The 18,323-nt window shown below is 38.6% G+C and overlaps 1 protein-coding gene across 1 annotated transcript in view; it reads right to left on the minus strand.

Moving 5' to 3' along the window:
• Positions 1-5,913, minus strand: part of GTF2B (general transcription factor IIB) — a 28,421-nt gene extending 22,508 nt beyond the window's left edge. The window contains exons 1-2 of the mRNA XM_036890290.2: positions 5,765-5,913; positions 1,777-1,883 (exon numbers count right to left, since the gene is read on the minus strand). Coding sequence (XP_036746185.1) covers positions 1,777-1,883; positions 5,765-5,781 — 124 coding nt within the window. The 5' untranslated portion in view covers positions 5,782-5,913. The remainder of the gene's footprint in view (positions 1-1,776; positions 1,884-5,764) is intronic.
• Positions 5,914-18,323: the final 12,410 nt, after the last annotated feature.

Genomic DNA, 18,323 nt, shown 5'->3' on the forward strand with positions numbered 1-18,323 from the left:
CTGGCCTACAAATGAGTCACTCAGAAACTTACTTTAGCTGCAGCCTTATTTTTATTAATTTTTTTTTTTTAATTAATTTTTATGAAGAAATTCTTCTGTGATGAGATATTCCACTTTACATTTTCTGAACCTTCTGACCCATTGTTTTCCTGGGTTGGTAGTACTGTGATGAGTGCTTCGTCTGATAATGCCAGTATTTATTCTTTTGGCACAGCTATTGTACCATGAATAATAAACACAACACGTGGCCATCTAATTCAACAACAAAATAGTCCACACTCCCATGTCTCAAAAGCATGACATTCAAAGGTCACATATTTTTCTTGTTTAGACATGATGGGTATGCAGTGGTTAACAAAGCAAATAAATAAGTGTTACCATATAGAGATATGCTTGACACTCAGTGCTGTTGTAACTGCATTACTGGGATATGCTGTACACCGAGCAGCAGTGATGTACACACCACATATGGTTTCTGTTCCAAATCCAAAGTTCTGCTATCTTAATACGAAAGCAGTCATAGACAATACACAAACAAATGTGTGGCTATGTTCCAATAAAACTAGTTATGGACACTGAAATTTGTGTTTGGTGTTATTTGCACATGCCCCCAAATATTGTTACTCTTTTTTTTTTCCAACCACTTAAAAATGTAGAAGCCATTCTTAACATCCATGCCATTTGAAAACAAGTGGTGGGTCATAGTTTGCAAATCTCAGATTAAACTCATGAAAAGCAATGCAGGATAGTAATTTGGCTCCCATGCAGACAGTGGAGCTACACTACCAGACTACCTAAACTTCGGCTTCCTCATCTCTCAAATGAAGATAATGTTAATACTCACCTCGTACATTTCTCTTGAAGATAAACTAAGTGATTATATAAGTCACTTAGTAAACTGCCTAGCATATAGTTAGTGTATTAGTTGTTAACACTGCTTACTAAGTAGAATACAATTGCAAATGGATTTTAATTCCTATTAACAACCCTGTATGATTTAAAACTCACTGGAGGTCTGAGGCAAGCAGCCTACTTGGATATTAATAGATGTCCTCCAAGAAAGAAACTTCCAAGAGTGTATTCACCACCATTCTTTGTTATATTTCCCACAGCCTTACTAGCATTTTCATTCCCAGGGTATTTCAAACTGGCAAATATTCCTCCTTTTCTCCAGTACTGGCTGCAACCCCACCATGAGAGTAATTTTTGGACAGACCATATCTAAAGTTCTGCTGCATATCTAGATTAGTGAGCAAGTATGAATAAAAGTGACATTTCTGGCAATAACATTGTTATACTAGAAATTCATAAATCAATCCATATAAGCAAATGAAAATCACAACCAAGTTTTTTGGTTGACCACAAGGCCTTAGATGAGACTCAATACTAATGTAACTAATATATATCTTTACTGCTCTGAAATAAACCACATCTTAAATGTATAAAAGCTACTAAAGTTGGATTACATTTATTCATTATGATGTATGCATCAGTGTCACCCCCACCCCATCAAATATTTAAGACTAAGGACTGAGGGCCTTTTCTTTTGGATCAATTTTAGATGTTCCCCACATTATTAAATATATGCATTTGTATAGAAAATAAAGTACGATGTCCCTGATTTTACTGCTTCTTTTCCGAATTCCTTGTTTTACAATAAATATGAATTACCTGTAGGGGAGAAAAGCCAGTATGTATTCATTAAAACAAAGTTTGGAAAATACACCAAAGCCAAGTACCCAAAATAATGGTTTCAGTTAAAACCAACTTGCTCACCTACAACCAGGCCACATTCAGGACAGATCATATCACCAGCTCTATAGTCTTCCACTAAAATCGCATCTGGGTGGTTTGGACATGTGACTCTTGGAAGAGCATCCAAACTAAATGGGGAAAAAAAAAAATTTATATCCTCCCAACCAACATGTAACAAAGTATAGTCTTTTGTGGGAACAAAGGGGGGGTTTTGAACACTTCCAATATTATACATTTAAGCTAAATATTCAAAATAAACATCCAGTTACACTACTTTCATTCCAGATAGTAATTAACAGGTAATTTCCATTGAAATTATTTTTTCTAAGAAGTTACTGGTTTGTAGACAACAAAGGTTTCAAAACTTATGTGGAAAACAAGTGTTTTTTCTTTTAACATTAAGGCTACAAAGATTTTTAAATATATTGATTAGAGTAGAAATAACTAGCTACCATGATAACCAGAAACATTTGCATATAGTCATCCTGGTTTGTGTGCCTTGCCACTTCTCTGGTCTGTTTCTACTTGCTAGGTATTTTTGTGATAGATTTTGAATAGTACACTGAACCTAACAGGTATGTAAAGTATGGTGGTAGATGTGGTTCAGCTGAACTTAAGACCTGATGATTTCAATAGTCCAGAATGGAGTTGGTCAGCATTTGAGAAATGGTTTCAAAAGCTACTTTTTAATCTGTTTGTGATATTAATAATTAGCTCAGTTACTTTATTTTGAAATAAAGCAGTTTGGGGAAGACACAACACACATACCTTAAATGACCTGATAGAATCAGTTTAAGTAACAGAGATATTTATCAAAAACTTAGTAATTATTTCTGGGAGTACAACCTCACAATGCAACCATATGGCATCACTGAAAATAGGCCCTCTTCCAAAGTTCACCTGAAGTAACAGTACAAGGTTATATCAGGACCATCACAAAAATACACCTAAAGGACATCAACCATTCTTTATAATATGTACTGATTACCTTTGGTTTGGATAAAGTTTCTCATACTAGCAAATACAATCCAGAACATTCTCAACATAAAAGGTGATTCCCACTGAAAAACTGATGAAATAACACTTAGCCCCAAAATTTGTATGTTCAGGTTAACCAGAACACATCTTGGGTTTTTTCACTGGGAAATGGGGGATGGAGGCTTGCTTTATATTCCCGTTGATTCCATAAATTCCTATCAGGGAAATATTTTTATAAATTATGACAAATAAATACTAACCAGTTATAAATTTTGAAAAACTATGTCAAAATTTCTAGGAAAATGCCAGCAGAGTAACAGTGATTACAACGCCTAAAATGGGCAGGCCTGTGTCACACGGGTTACAAATAAAAGAATTGATTTATTTTGCACTATTAAGTCTATACAGATATGTTGTAGGGTGTGTGTGTATATACATATATGTATGTGGTAAGGCAGTATCTCAGATACGCTAAAAGAGTGAAGTGGGGATTTACTACAGAACTGGACAAAGTATTAACTAGTTACATACATTAACGTGGATTACTCTCAATATGCTTACCAAAATAAACTAGACACAGAGATATACAAATGCTACTTATATAAACTTTAGAATGGACAAAACAAATATGTATCTATGGTGTTGCAAGTCAGGATGTGGTTATCTTTGGGAAGGGGTAATGACTGAAGGCACAAAGGAAGCTTCCAGGATGCTAGTGGTATTTAGTTCCTTGAGCTGGGTGGTAGCTACGTATATGTGCTGGCTTCGTTAACTGAACTGTGCACTTAAATGTGCACCCTAACTTCATAGAAAGGGCAAAAGGTAGCAAAAAAAAAAAAAAAGTTTACATTAGACTCCTTTTTTGGGGGAAGATATTAAAAATACATGCGTAAGTTCTGTTAATGCACAGAATCACTAGGAAAACATAAGGAACTTGTTACAATGGCTGCCTTTGGGGAGAATTAGAGGCTGGGAGGGAGGGAAGGAAGGAAACTGCTTTTCTTTTTCTTGTTTTTGCACTGTTTTTAAGTGTTACCTATCTGAAACAAGATGAGACCATAGTAAGGTAGTCAACTTTTAATCAAATTACCACTCAGAGTAATAAAAGAGGAACCACAGGAGTGGGGTGGTGAGGGAAGGGAGAGAAACAATAGGAAAGGAATAGAGTAAATAACCACCAGTGATATAGTAAAACAATTTAGACAACCAAAGGAGCCAGATAATCCGAAACCTCATTTTATAGTTATTATTTATTGGGTGCTTATACATGTTATTAATTTTCAGAGCAACCCTGCAAGATGAACGTTATCTCCATTTTAAAGATTATGCTCCAGGAATGATTTTTAGTCAGAGAGTAAGTGGTGGAATTTGAGTTCACAGCATTTATGCTCTTCTCCGTGAAAGTACGATGCAGCTTCATAGCCTAGTAACTGTACATCTTCCACAAGGTAAAAAAAAAGCTAAAGAAATACACTAACATTTACCTTTGTTCTCACTGACAGAAAAACTTGAGAGATGGACAACTGCAATGGCACATATATTTAAGAGCTGGACATGTCTGGAAAAAATTTATTTCAAACATTTTCTTAACAAATGAAGAAAATAAAGGTGTACAGAGGGAAGTATATTCTTTCAGTAAACAATCTATCAAGCCACCTTACTATATTTAACTACTGCAACATTTCTTAGAAACACAATTTCCTGTTCATTATATGCAATACCTGTGCCCAAATACGACCATTATTTACCTTTCAGATCTACTGCCATGAGAATATAAACGGTATTACGATGCCTTTGGGAAGCTTAAGTTTTCCATTTACCTACTAGGAAGCCTTACCTGACAGAGCCACACCCAGATTGATTAAGCGTTCAATCACAAAATTACAATCAGTAAACAAGACTGCTGTGGGATAAGATTTGTTTCCAAGTTGTTTTAGGTAAAAGCTGACTCTCCAATGCCCCACATTTTAAAAATACAGTAATATGAAAGAATAAGTCTTGTCTGTTACCATAAAGGGATTGGACTTGGCCAGTTTCCTATTTTGTGATTCGGGCTTTCATTGTAACTCCATTCCGCAGAGGATAACAAGTTCATAAAAATTATGCCAGAGTTGGCTTCCAGAAAAGACAGAATTTAAGTTGATACTTCTGATACATTATGGGTTAACTAGAGGCCAAGAATCGTGAAACTCTACCCTCTGTTCTAACACTAACCTTCAAAAAGTCAACATCAGCATGACTCAGTTTACACTTTTGCAAAAATACTAGTATCTACCTCACAGTGGTAATGAGATATAATTAGGGTCTGCATACATTTTTCAGGTTACAGGATTAAAGGCTGTCTCTAAGGCTGCATACAGTACATCACATATAAAAATATACTAAAAAGTAGCTTCCCAGCATACCTACGTAACCTTTTGCAGGCAAGATTTTCTTCAGAAGTATGCAGAAGAAATTTGTAAAAAAAAAAAAAAAAAAGTCTCTCAGAAGGGAACTTAACCACTCTTCGGAGATGCGCTAGGTTCCACTTCGGAGGGCCTCTGGGATGGTAATCAGTTTCCACCAGGCTACCAATGCTGACTTTCTTAACTTTGTAGCTGTCAGACTGACAGGGGCCTGGAGCTAACCCTTTCCCGCTCTTCGGAAAGGAAGACCCACGAACCCAGGGCTGGCTGAGCCACAGATGGAAAAACAAGCGCAAGAAAAAAATTAGCAAGAAAAAACACCGAAAGTTTAAATATCCGCAAAAGACGCAAAGCCAGGGGCAGGGCACACAGGGGCCCCCACATGGTGGCGCCTGGGTGAGAAACGACCTTAGACGCTGGATGTAACGCCGACGGCTCGGCACCGCCTGCGACACCCGACAGCCCTGCCGGCTGGAAGCGCCTTTGTCCGGGCCGGCCCTCCGGCCCCGCCGCACCCCACGCGGCCTCTGGGGCGCTCTGCTCGGCGCGGCGGTTCTCGCGGCTACCTCGCAACCCCCAGCACTCACTCGCCCCTCAGCTGGCCGGGCTCGGCCGGGCATACTAACCGGCTGGTAGACGCCATCTTCGCGGCCACTGCGGTTGCAGAAACAAGAAACAGACAAACGCAGAATAGGAAGAACGTGTGGCTACTAGACGCTCGAAGATGAGCTTTTATAAGCAAGTCACCCACGCAGTCGTAATAGGGCGCGGCTACGGGTCCGGAGAAGGGCCAAGAAAAGCGAGATCCTGTACGCAACGTGCTTTGCGTTTTCTTGTTTTCCTGTTCCGTTTCCGTAATTTGCTACTTTGCTGGGAGAATCAGCAAGATTACACAGAAAGACTCTTAAGGAAACCGTGCAAACGGGCTACATCAGAGATATCATCAACTTAACTGAGTTAACACGCAAATACACGCAAAGCCTCTGTCTCTGAAGACTAACCACCCCTCCCCCCGGGGAGCCAGTTACTTATTTTAAGCGCACATCTTCCTTCCCCAGAGGGGTTATTCTACCAGGGAAATTGGAATGAAAAAAGAAGTTCCCTTAGGTCAGCCAGACCTGACGTCAATTCTTACCCTGCCATCAGCTGGCAAGCCTTCTTAGGCACATCCTGTCGACCTTCGGGGCATAGGATAATAGTGTCTCTCTTGCATACCCTTTTACAATTGGCGAGAGATGAAACAAAACCGTGTGAAAGAAACGTGCACCCAGGAGACAGGGAGCTGTTCGCCCTATCCTGAGAAGTTTTTTTTATATGGACTTCGCAAATTTGGCTCAAAGCTGAAGTACAGAGAATTTAGCAGAACAATTGGATACCGCAAAGTCCCTAGATTTATTCATTAGTCAAACTGAGACAGGGACCATAGATGTAGTCAGAATGGAGTGAGGGCCTCCGGAGGGGCAGGGCAGGATATCTGCAGTCAGAGCAATGTAACTGCATGCAAGGAAACCCCCCCCCTGCTAAAACTCTATGTTAAACATTGAGCTCTAGAATCATTCTTCAGTGAGGTCAGTTAACGTTCCCCAGATAAAGAAGGGTAGCACATGTTTTATTATGCTAATCATTTGTAACCATGTGTAAGATTCACTTTAGCATGCTAAAAGGCCCAGGCCTATGTGCTGTCTTACCTCCTTCAGATCTGACAAGGTGATTTTGCAAACTGAGCAACTAACTTAGCATGCAGACCCAGCTGTAGATGACATGGTAAAAGGCAGGAAGAATTCCATCTTTAAGATAAGATTGCATTTTAACATCCAGGAAATTCAAGACGCAGGATTCTTTAGCATAGCAAGTAGACAATGCCTCAGCCCACCTTGGGGGCTGGGCAGGCAGCCTTTTGATATGCTCCCAGACCAAGGCGCTGGTGTCCCAGAGAGAAATCAAGGCAGGAAATTCCTTACACTTAAGTTAATTTTTAATATTCAGAGATCACTTAACAAGTCTCCGCCTCTGAGTTTTTTCATGTTCTCGAAAAATCCTCAACTGCCTATAAAACACCCTAGACACCGCACCACTACGGACTCTCTTGTCCCCTCCTGGCGTGAGTCGGGAGCTCTGTCCTTTCACTTTATCTCTAAATAAAAGCCTGTACCTTGCTCTCCTGTCTTGGCTGTTTGTGAAGCTCATTCTTCGGCTCCGCAAACAAGAACCCCGGCATCAAAACTAATGTCAGAATAGTTATAATAACACTACCACCCTACCACCGCTTTGCTGAAAACAAACCACTCTTGACCTTGTGGGAATCTAAAGAAAGAGGAAAAAGGGTGTTCTAGGTTTCTATGGGGATGAGGACTTAGAATATAGTGGCTGCTTTGTTCATTTGGGCATGGGACTTAAGTGTCACTGAACACTCATTGTTTTCTTGAAAGGTGGAAAAGTCTCGCTTCCTTTGAAGAAAAAAGGGGCGTAAGAAGCAGGAGTTGAGTACTGAAATCTAGATAGGATGGGGGGAGCCTTTTCTTTCTCACTGTTCCAATCGTAATTACGTAATTTAAAAACTTGACTGTACCTTGGGGAAGGGTGGGGGAGGAGGTCCCTCTTAATAGCTGAGAAAGTTTCAGAAATACCAGTTCATTGTCGCTGGGCCAAGTTCAACCAGGAAAGGGCGTGGGGGTGGGGTCTCCACCGGAATTCGGCAGGAAGTTTTCAAGGTAGAGCACCTTGGCTTGAAGGAAGAGAGCGAGAAGGAGGAGGATGGGGGCACTGGGCACCCCTTGAGGTCCAAGAATAAGGACCTACCACCTAATAGTTTATGGTAGATATTAAGTAATGTTTGTGAAAGGAAGAAACCATCAGAAAAACTGAAAGCCCAGTGGAAGGAAGCAACCAGTTAAATTACTTCTGCCTCACCTGGGGAGTCTCTTATCTGTCATAACCTAGCTAGAATTTCTTTTATATTAAAACGAGTTTAGGGAGCCATTTTTTCTCTTTTGTTAGTACAGCATTGGCAAGCATTTTCATCAACATTTACCCCGTTTAATCTTTATATCCAATCCTGAGATTAAAACACACAGCTCGGGTTTTATCACCTAGAAATCATTGATCCAGTCTAGCATTTACCAAAACTTGATATGTTTGTATCATTTTTATTTAACTGAATTATGTGACTTAATGGAAATAATTTATTTAAGTCAATTACTTAAATTGGCTCATCTTTTTTAACTTAAAAATTTATTTAAAAAGTTTATATCACTACTGTGAAATCATGACTTGATGTGCTAGTTACAGTTCTTAAGTATAAAATACTTTACATACCTAGTAAATAATTTTTTAAAAGTTTGTGACCCATCTAGATCTTTTTTTAATTTGAGGTATAATTACATATAGAATTCACCTGTTTAGTAGTGATTTTTAGTAGTTACAAAGTTGCACAACCACCCCCACAATCTAGTTTTGGCATATATCCCTCATCCTTGTGAGACAGAGACCGTGGATGTAGTCAAAGTAGGGTGAGGGCCTCGGGAAAAAGCAAAGCAGGATATTTACAGTCAGAGCAATGTAACTACATGCAAGGAAGCTCCCTACCAAAACTCTGTGTTAAACATTAAGCTCTAAAGTCATTCTTCAGTGAGGTCAGTTAATATTCCCCAGATAAAGAAGAGTAGTACATGTTTTTATTATGCTAATCATTTGTAATCATGTGTAAGATTCACTTTAGCATGCTAAAAGAAAGACCCAGGCCTCCGTGTTGTTTTTCCGCCTTCAGACCTGATGAGGTGATTTTGCAAACTGGGCAACTAATTTAGTATGCAGGCCCAGCTGTAAACAACATAGTAACAGGCAGGAAGGATTCCACCTTAAAGATAAGATTGTATTTTAATACCCAGGAAGTTAAGAAGTAAGATTCTTAACTTGCTCTTTAGCAAAAAATACCTCAGTCTACTTTGGGGGCTGGGCAGGCGGCCTTGTTTTTTATGCTCCCAGACCAAGGACACGGTATCCCAGGGAGAAATCAGAGCGGTAAATTTCTTGTGTTAATTTTAAATATTCAGGGAGCACTTAACAAGCCCATACACGTAAGACTTTATCCGGTTCCCAAAATTCCTCAACTGCCTATAAAACCCCTAGACAAAGCACCTCTGTCCTCTCACTGTATCTCTCAATCACTGTCCTCTCACTGTATCTCCCTTGCTCTCCTGCCTTGGGTATTTGCTAAGTTCATTCTTCAACTCCGCAAACAAGAACCCTGGCATCACTAGTAAGATCCTCATGCCCATGTACAGTTAATGCACGGTCCACTTTTAGCCCCAGGAATCACCAGTCTTTCTGTCCCTATATATTTGCCTTCTCTGGACTTTTCATGTAAACAGAATTATATGATATGTTGTCCTTTGTGTCTGGCTCATTTCACTTGGCATAATGTTGCGGAGGTTCATTAGATTTATCTTATGGCCTCACTTTTGGAAGCATTGGTATATATGTGTTGGTTATAAAAGTGAGTGGAGATATGGGAGAAGATGACAATTTCCTAACTTAAGCAAGATTTGACAAATATTTGTTTGGAAGTTATATGACATATTCTGCTGGACTAGGAAGAATGGGGAATTCAGTGAAATGTATGATCAGATCTAACTTGGACTCTTGGAAATGGGATGAAATGTCAAGAATGTTAGACAAGACTCATGTGCCTGTGGCCAAGATGCCATATATATTAATTCTAGAAACGTGAGGGGTTTTTTTCTTCTAATTTTTCAATATTTTTATCAGTTATGAACAATTAAAGCATACTAAAATTAGAATAATATAGTCATATGCCTATTATCCTGATTAAACAATTTTCAAGATTTTGCCCCATTTGTTTCATATAACCTTTTTTCCCCTTTTTTCTCCCTTCATTAAGATTTTTAAAAAACAAGTCCCATATATCATCTTGACCCATACATGCTTTAATGTACATTTCTAAAAAATATGGACTTTAAACCTTTTATATATACATTAGAATACTTAATAAATTACCAAAGATCTCCCTACACACTGAGTTTTCAGTTGGTGATTGTACTGAGCCTACTTCTTGGTAGTTTGGTTTCACCAGACAGATAAAGTAAGGCCTTGCGGAATGTGGCAAGGAGCCACAGAGGGAGAAGGGAGGAGCCCCACAGGCAGCTGCAAAAACTAGTGAGTTCTGGAAAGCAGGCCTGAGGCCCTTATGCATTAGACCTTCTATTAGGTGCCTCACATTCATTTTCTTATCTAATTCTTGGTTATCTTATCAGGCAAATATTATTCTCTTAAAGGTTAGGTTGAGTGGGTAAACTGTCCAGGGTCACACATCACACAATAAGTGAGTGGTAGAGGTAGAATTCAAATCCAGAACGACTGACTAAAATTTTCCTGCTTCTGTGCATGCCTACTATGTGTAAGGCTATATTTTTAGGCCTAAATTATTGTATTGCCCTGGGAAATACAAGTTATGTTTTTAGAGGCATTTACTATCCTTTTGATTCTCTAATGAAGGTGTAAAGCTTTATTTGATTTCAAATAGAAGTAGTAATAAAAATTAATAATCATGATATTAATAAACAGTGCTTACTGTATGGCAGTGCTATCTTAAGGCTTTGCATATATTAATTTATTTAATCTAACAATTCTCTGAAATGGATATTATTATCATCCCTATTTTATAGAAGGAGAATATGAGGCACAGAATGGTTAAGTAACTAGCCTGAAGTCACACAGCTAGTAAATGGCAGAGCTGAGATTTGAAACCTGGCAATTTGACTCAAGTCCATGCAGTATGCCTCCTAGTAGAAAACTCAATACACAGAAATTCAATTTGCAAACTTTAAGATCGAAGAATGAATTCAGCAAGCAATGCACCTGCAGCAATCATTTGGACCTGATTTTACAGGGCAGCTGTACTCCAAAATATTTTGGTCAGCTGTCTGTATAAAGACACTTGTGTCTGTCATCATGTCATGTGCTACTTAAACCAAAATCTACCTGGCTCATATCGCATTGTTAAATGTACTTGCATATGTGATCCTGAATGTAATTTCTCTATTTGCTTGTTTGTTGATTCACTTGAAATCTCTGATTCCCCAGTATTAGTGGCTTGTCCACCATTTGAGAATAAGCCCAGCTTCTCACTGAGAAAATCCAGCAGTTTCTCCAAGTGCTAGGAAGTAGAATATAGGCTTAAAACACTAATAATCAATCAATAAAAAATATTAACTGTTAGTTTTCTCCCAGCAGAATCAGAAAGATTGCTAGAAATTAATTCACTTTTTAACTCAGTATTCACTGAATGTAGTTTCCTTTTAAACTTCTAAATTACTCTGATAAAAATCAGACAAAACTAAATAACTCTTAAATGGTTCACATTAATAGTTTGTGACTTCTAAAATTATTTTTTTTTCCAAAAAGATACCATTTGGCCTTAAGTATGTATCTTCAAAATCTATGCTATACTATATAGTCTTGTTTCATTATATGTCTTGAAGCTAATATTTTTTCCCAAAATAACAACTTTCTCATTTTATACAAAAAAAACATGAGGAACTTGAATGATGATATATGAGATCATAATTTTCTAAAAATGTGTTTACATACATTACTTGTAAATAAGATTTGCCTTTGAAGTCCCACATGGTTTTTTAAGTGAGATACTGGGGGAAAATGAGAACATGAAACATGTTCACATTCATGTGACCTGTTACTTGACACTTTCTTAAAGACTGAATTTTAACATTAAATGTTTATTTTCTCCATGAGAATAACATGCCAAAAGCCTTATTGGTTGAAATAAGTAGTTATTTTCAAATAATTTTGTATTATTTGAATATTAAATTAAAATTCTGAAAATATTAATTATAAAGTCTGACCACATAATGAGAATATAATATCGCTTCTCTCATTACAGTCATGTATTACTCACAGTATTATTAATTGATACAGCCCTTTTAGAAAGCAATTTGGCAATACTTCAAGTATGATTTAGATGTTAAAGCCTCTTGAGCCAGCAATCCCACTTCTGAGAACTGGAACAAGAAAATAGTCTAAATTGTGTGATGCTATGTTCATGAAGATGTCCATTGTAATGTTGTTTATAATGATATAACATTGGAAGCAAGACAAATGCTGAAAATAGGAAAGTTGTGACTTTGGTTATTATGTTATAAAACAGGAAGGAACCTTTACCTTTGAAATAGGAGAATGATATACAGATGGTCCCTAAAGTCTTAGCACAACTCACGTGGTAAAACCAGTGCATGTACCAAGGACCTTTTCTAATCAACACTTTGCCAGGACTGATTCTGTTATTTCAGGTGCTTAAAAGCAAACTGCAGTGAGTTCACTGAGGGCCGAAGCATCCTAATATTTCCTTTGGACCTTTGTGACTAACTTTTTGCACACAAGAGATACCCAATAAATGTTGGTTTGTGTGAGTTATTGGTTGATTGAGTACAAGATTACATTTAAAAATATCATTATCCCGACTGTTCTTCACAATAATTAAACCAAATTAGTGAGGTTTACCAAGATGGCTCTCCCATTACAGCTTCCTTTTCCATTTCTTGTCCTTAGTGCTTTCTCATTTCAACCAAATTGTCCATAATACCTGCTCATTCCCATTATCTTCTGACCTTTCCTCCTCAGGAATTTGCTCTTTCACATGATGAAAGGACCCAGCCCCACACTTTTGTGAAGTAAAGCATTTGCCACCACTGCCCTACCTCTGATCTTAGCCAAAATGGGTAGTCTCTGCTCTGTGTCTCATGTTCAGACATCACAAGAGCCCACGCTATCATCATTATTATTATTATTATTATTATTCTCTGAATACTAGCAATGTACCCACCACTAAACCAAGTCTCTTAATGACTGACGATAAGATAAGCAATTCCCAAATATAGCTCAAAAAAGTTGGTATTTGGTATTCCATCAGTTACATAGAATACGTTTATTGGAGTGGGTTTTCTCAAGTTAAAAAAATCGAAGTTAACTTGGATGCAGTTTTTCTGTTAAAACCACAAAACTCACGATGGGTTAGCTCTCTAATAGCCCTTTTAATGACTTTCTGTATCAGCATCAAGATGCAGTATAAAAGCTACATAAATAGTTCATGCCACTTGCTGCATTTTTTCTAACCCAGTGTTTTGACCATGCAAGCTCATTTTGTAGCACTCTTTATCAAATGCTCACTCCTGTCTATGTATTATTATCTTTACTCTTTCAGTTATATTAAACTCTGGCTGTAGTCTTACATTATTCTTTATTTTGAAAACAAGGGGTTGGTTATATCTTTCTTCTTTCTCTTCTGTTATGTGGAAGCTAATGTTAAAAAAAGACTCCTCACTAACCCAAGGTCAATAGTTTGACTTTACAGTAGAGATCCTAAGAATTTTCCACTAAAGTAAATGGTTGCAAATTGTTCTATCTAAAATAACTAGTCTTGTGTGATACTTTCAAATTTTCATGAAGTTGTTCCAGAGTAATACGATGTGAGCTATACTTTAAGTTATTGACAACTTAGCTATGGCTTGCTTTCAAAACACTCTAAATTACCCTATGATAGATAATACCTTTGAAGTATTTTCATTTGGAACTCAAAAGTATTTGGACCTATTAATATGGAAATATACTTTTACAAGTAAATATGAAATAAGGAGAGAAAAAGTTTAAGTGACTTCCTAAAATCCTTTGTCCAGCACCATAGACCGTCAGTCCCATTTCCTAAACAAACAGCTATGCCTGAAAACAGCCCTGGGCATCACACCAAACGTGTTCACTGGGTCCTGACTTTCTCAGCTCCTTTCCACCTGAGCACCTTGGCCAAAAGGTGGTGCTGCTTAAAACTCAGGTGACTCTACCATGTTGCAATTGTATAAACACTGGGCCTGACAGTCTTGAAATTACATACTTTGTAAAATAAAATTTTCCTTTGAGGAAATTAAAATTATTTAGAATTCTGAACACAAGTAAGACTGCATTAATATTTTATACGGTCCAATATCTAATTTGCATAATTCTAATTCATAAAAAATATATTCAAATTGTGTCAGGGATCTACTGATATAATTTTGTTTTACTTGCATAAACAGATCATATTCAATAGTCTATTAGTTCTCTTCAAGTAACAAGATGAACTGCATTCTTTGATTATATACCATAATTTATTTAAACACACCATCAATAATGGAGGGATTGGTTGTTTCCGGATTTTTGGTATTGTAAACTACGATGTCATGAACATTCTTGTTTATATTTGTGGGTGAATTTTTGCATGTTCAAAATGTAAAAACCAAGCAACAGAATCAAGACGTCAAAGGCCATGCTCATAAAACATTGTGATAGGTATTGTGAAATTGCTTTCCAGAAAGGTTGCTCTGATATAAGTGCCCATTTCACCATGTTTGGACAGCAGGAGCTAAGTAAGATACCCTCTCATTATCATTTCAGAATAAGAACCAGACCCTGATGAGAAATATTCATTTGCCAGGCACAAGTGAGATGGATATAATTCCAGGCTTTTGTGTGTATCTATGCATACGTAAGTGTAATATGCATTACGTGGCTTAAAAATCCTTACAGACCACTACTTGGCTGAATCTGTTTTTGGACCCAGAAGCCAAGTGCAACTTTGAGCCCTGTATCCTGGCATTGGGCTTCCAGAGGTCAGAGTCCCACACTATTAATTAGCTGAAGCATCAGCACAGGTGATTTAGCTGCCTGGCCAAAGTGACTCTGAGACAAGCTAATCATCGTATCTGCAGCTTTTGAAACAATCTTTGGCATTTCATGAAATCATTAATTAGTGAAAGACCTGGGCCAGAGACCCAAAGTTGAGAACAAAACAACAGAAAAAACCAAGGGTGTTCTGAGGGTCAGTTCCATTTGCAGAAATTCTTAATTCTACAAATGTTTGTTGAGTGCCTGCTATGTGCCGAACTCTGCTTTAGGTGCTACAGACACAGCAGTGAACAGAACATTAAAAATCCCTGGCTTCATAGAAAATGTATGAGGAGGGCATATAGATGATAAATGAGAGAAACATCTTGTAGGTTCAATGGTGCCAAGAGCTAAAGAGAAAAAAATGAGGCAGGTATTGGGGATGTGTTGAAGGAGGGAAAGAGTGTTAGGAGCTGAGGGTAGGAAAGAGTGGGGTCTGGTTACACAGGGGCTCAGAGGTCAGGGATGATTTTAGCTTTTACTCAGTGTGAGGTGGAGTGGCTTGAAGGGTTTTCACCAGAACAGTGTCATGAGCTGACTTTCCTTTAAAATGGTCACTTGCCAGGATAGAGCAAGCAGACTAGAAGGGCATTCCAGAGAGATAAAAACTAGAAAACCAAACAGTTTTCATGAGTTTGGTACTCCTTCATGCATATGTTGGTCAGCAGAACATTACAAAAGCCTTCTCAGGAATTTCATGGAAAATGAAGCTAAAAGATACAGCTCTAAGGTTTCAGCTACAATATGATGTTTATACTTTCAATGGACAATTAATGAGAGGCAAAAAAGAGTTCATGAAAATAATACTTCAGATATGATAAACACTCTCACTGACAAAAGAACAAAATTATCTATCTTTTTAACAATGAGATTTTGCTACAAACGAACAGTTTTACCTAAGAAAAAAATGCTGTATCTAAATGTAAAAGTAGCAACTGTATAATATGAAGAAATCAATATTAATTAGAAAATTCCAATTATTTCTGCAATTTATTTGATATCCCAAGACAGCTGTTTGTCAGCAAGCCAACTTCCTATTTAATTGGCATGATTGAGTAATTAGATGTCTTCTCAGAGCAGCAATAAAATGAAATTCTCATGTCTCAGGAACTTGGTTGAAGTTTTTGTTTTGTTGCTTTCCCCTGGGTTTATCCAACTGAGACCAAGGAGACTCCTTGTTTAATCTGGGAATAATTTTTTATTTAAAATATTTGGTAATTGCATGGCTACAGAATTGTTTTCATCATAAGAATGATGGGAAAAATTCATGAATTTGACAAGAATGGTGATAATTTGCCTTTCTCATACTAAACCGTTCAGGCCCTCACCATTTCACCTGGGCTCCAGGAGGAGCCTTCTGACTGGTCTTTCTCTGTGTCCAGGACTCTTCATCAGGTCAACTAGACTGCTCCTAAAATGTTGAGACAGAAAATTCCTTTTTGTTTGATTTAAACACATATGGGTTAGGCTTTCTGTAACTTTCAACATGAATATGCTTAACTAATACATGTAGCATGATCACCTTTGCGATTTATAAAGCTTATTTGGTCTACAAGGATAATGGGTTGCAAGGATCGAGGCAAGTGGAACTGTTAAGAAGGTGCCTAATAATCCAGTTGAGAGATGATATTGCTAGACCAGAGTAAGCAGTTGGGTGGAGAAGGGATGAATTTAAGAGATACTTAGCATAATTCATAGAGGATTTAGATGTGAGAAGAAAAGTTAAGAATGACTTCTGGTTTTCTGAAGTTAAGCCACTGGATTGCTGGCACCATTCATTCAGGTGAGGAGACCAGATAGACAGGGTTTGCCTGTGAAATGTCCATGCAAGGTGACAGATGGGGTATTAGATATATTGGTCTGAAATTCAGTAGAAAGGGGCAGCCAGAGAGGTGGGAGGCAGTTCACAGATGCCCAGTGTCACAGGAACAAGAAAGGATGGGGTTTAAGGAGGCCAAGATGGTCTGCAGTGGTAAATACTAAGAGGCAAAGTCAGATAGGACTGAGAAGTTCCATTCAAATCTAGAAACATGGAGGGAGGTCTTTACGGCTCCAGTTGTGGGCAGTCCCCCAAGTGGAAGGCTATGGCTTTCCATCCTGAGACTGAGACAATACGGATGGAGGATGGAGAGGGGAAGAGCAGTCAATGGACTGAGTTGTGGGCAGTATGGTTTGTGATCACCCAGGATCCTTCCCCCATAGTTGTCTGCACTGATAGCTGGGCCGTCTATCGGGTCTTGACCCTGTGGCTACCAACATGGTATCATGCCAACTGGATGGTTGGTCACAGGCCCCTTTGGGGGCAAGAGTTGTGGCAAGGGCTCTGGTCAGACTAAGACAGTTACTGTATATCATGTGACCAGTCATTTGCCTTTTGCATCCCCAGGGAATGATGAAGCAGACACATTGGCCTGTGTGCACTGGCTAGAAGGAGAGCCTGCCTCAGATGTGGCCCAATGGCTACATCAGCATCTGTTGCATGTGGGGCAAAAGACAATGTGGGCTGTAGCCTATCCGTGGGGCTTGTCATTGATCTTTGAAGAAGTCAGCCGAGCCTGGAGGGAGAGCCATGCACATTGTGCAGATCAGCAAACCACCAAGAGGGGGCCTAGAGAATCTCTTTGTAGCCTATGGCCGGTCGCCAGTGATTGAGAGCAATCAAGGCACCCACTTTATTGGACATGTGTTACAAGGATGGGTGCAGCAATTAGGAATAAAATGGGCGTGGCTCTGGGCATTTCAACACATGGACTGGCAATGGCTGGCTCTTCTGGCACCTTGGGGAAAAGGCCTGGAAGGTGTCCTCCTGTGTATTCCTGGAATAACAGCAAAGTGACCCCCCACTATCACGGTTATTTGCTTCTACAGTCCTTGTGTCCTGGATGCACCCCCTGACTGCAACTGCCCTGTGATGGCTGGAATGGACAAGTTTTGGACTTAATCTGCATGGGACTTTGAACCTAGCTGAATCCTCTGGCTTGAGAATTATGATTGCATTGTTGTTATCAAGAAAAAAATGCTTAAAGAGAGGCTTGACTTTGTCTAATGTTTGGTAAAAGTTTTGTGAGCAATCTGGCATGGTTGTTAGGAATGAGTAAACAAGTGTAGAAACATATTTTGTGCTTAGTGAGAGACTGTGCTGTAAAATACATTTACTTAATCTGCATAGGCTGAATCCTCTGGCTTGAGGATTAAGATTTTATTGCTCTAGATTGGTCGGAAGAGGGGGAACGAGTACACTGTAAGGCAAGATTTCTGGAGGGGTGGCCTGTGGGTAAAACTATAACATTTCCAGAATATCTCCCCTGGCTTTAGTACATCTGCATATCAATAGGCATTCAGAAGTGGAAAGAAGTATGACTTTAGTGCATTTGTATCATTCCTCAGTGGGGGAGAGAAGTTAGTCTCCATATCAATGGGTAATTACTTGGGCAAGGAGGGCTTATCTGTCCCTGA

Source organism: Manis pentadactyla, chromosome 4 (genome assembly GCF_030020395.1).
Source record: "Manis pentadactyla isolate mManPen7 chromosome 4, mManPen7.hap1, whole genome shotgun sequence".
Classification (NCBI taxonomy): domain Eukaryota; kingdom Metazoa; phylum Chordata; class Mammalia; order Pholidota; family Manidae; genus Manis; species Manis pentadactyla.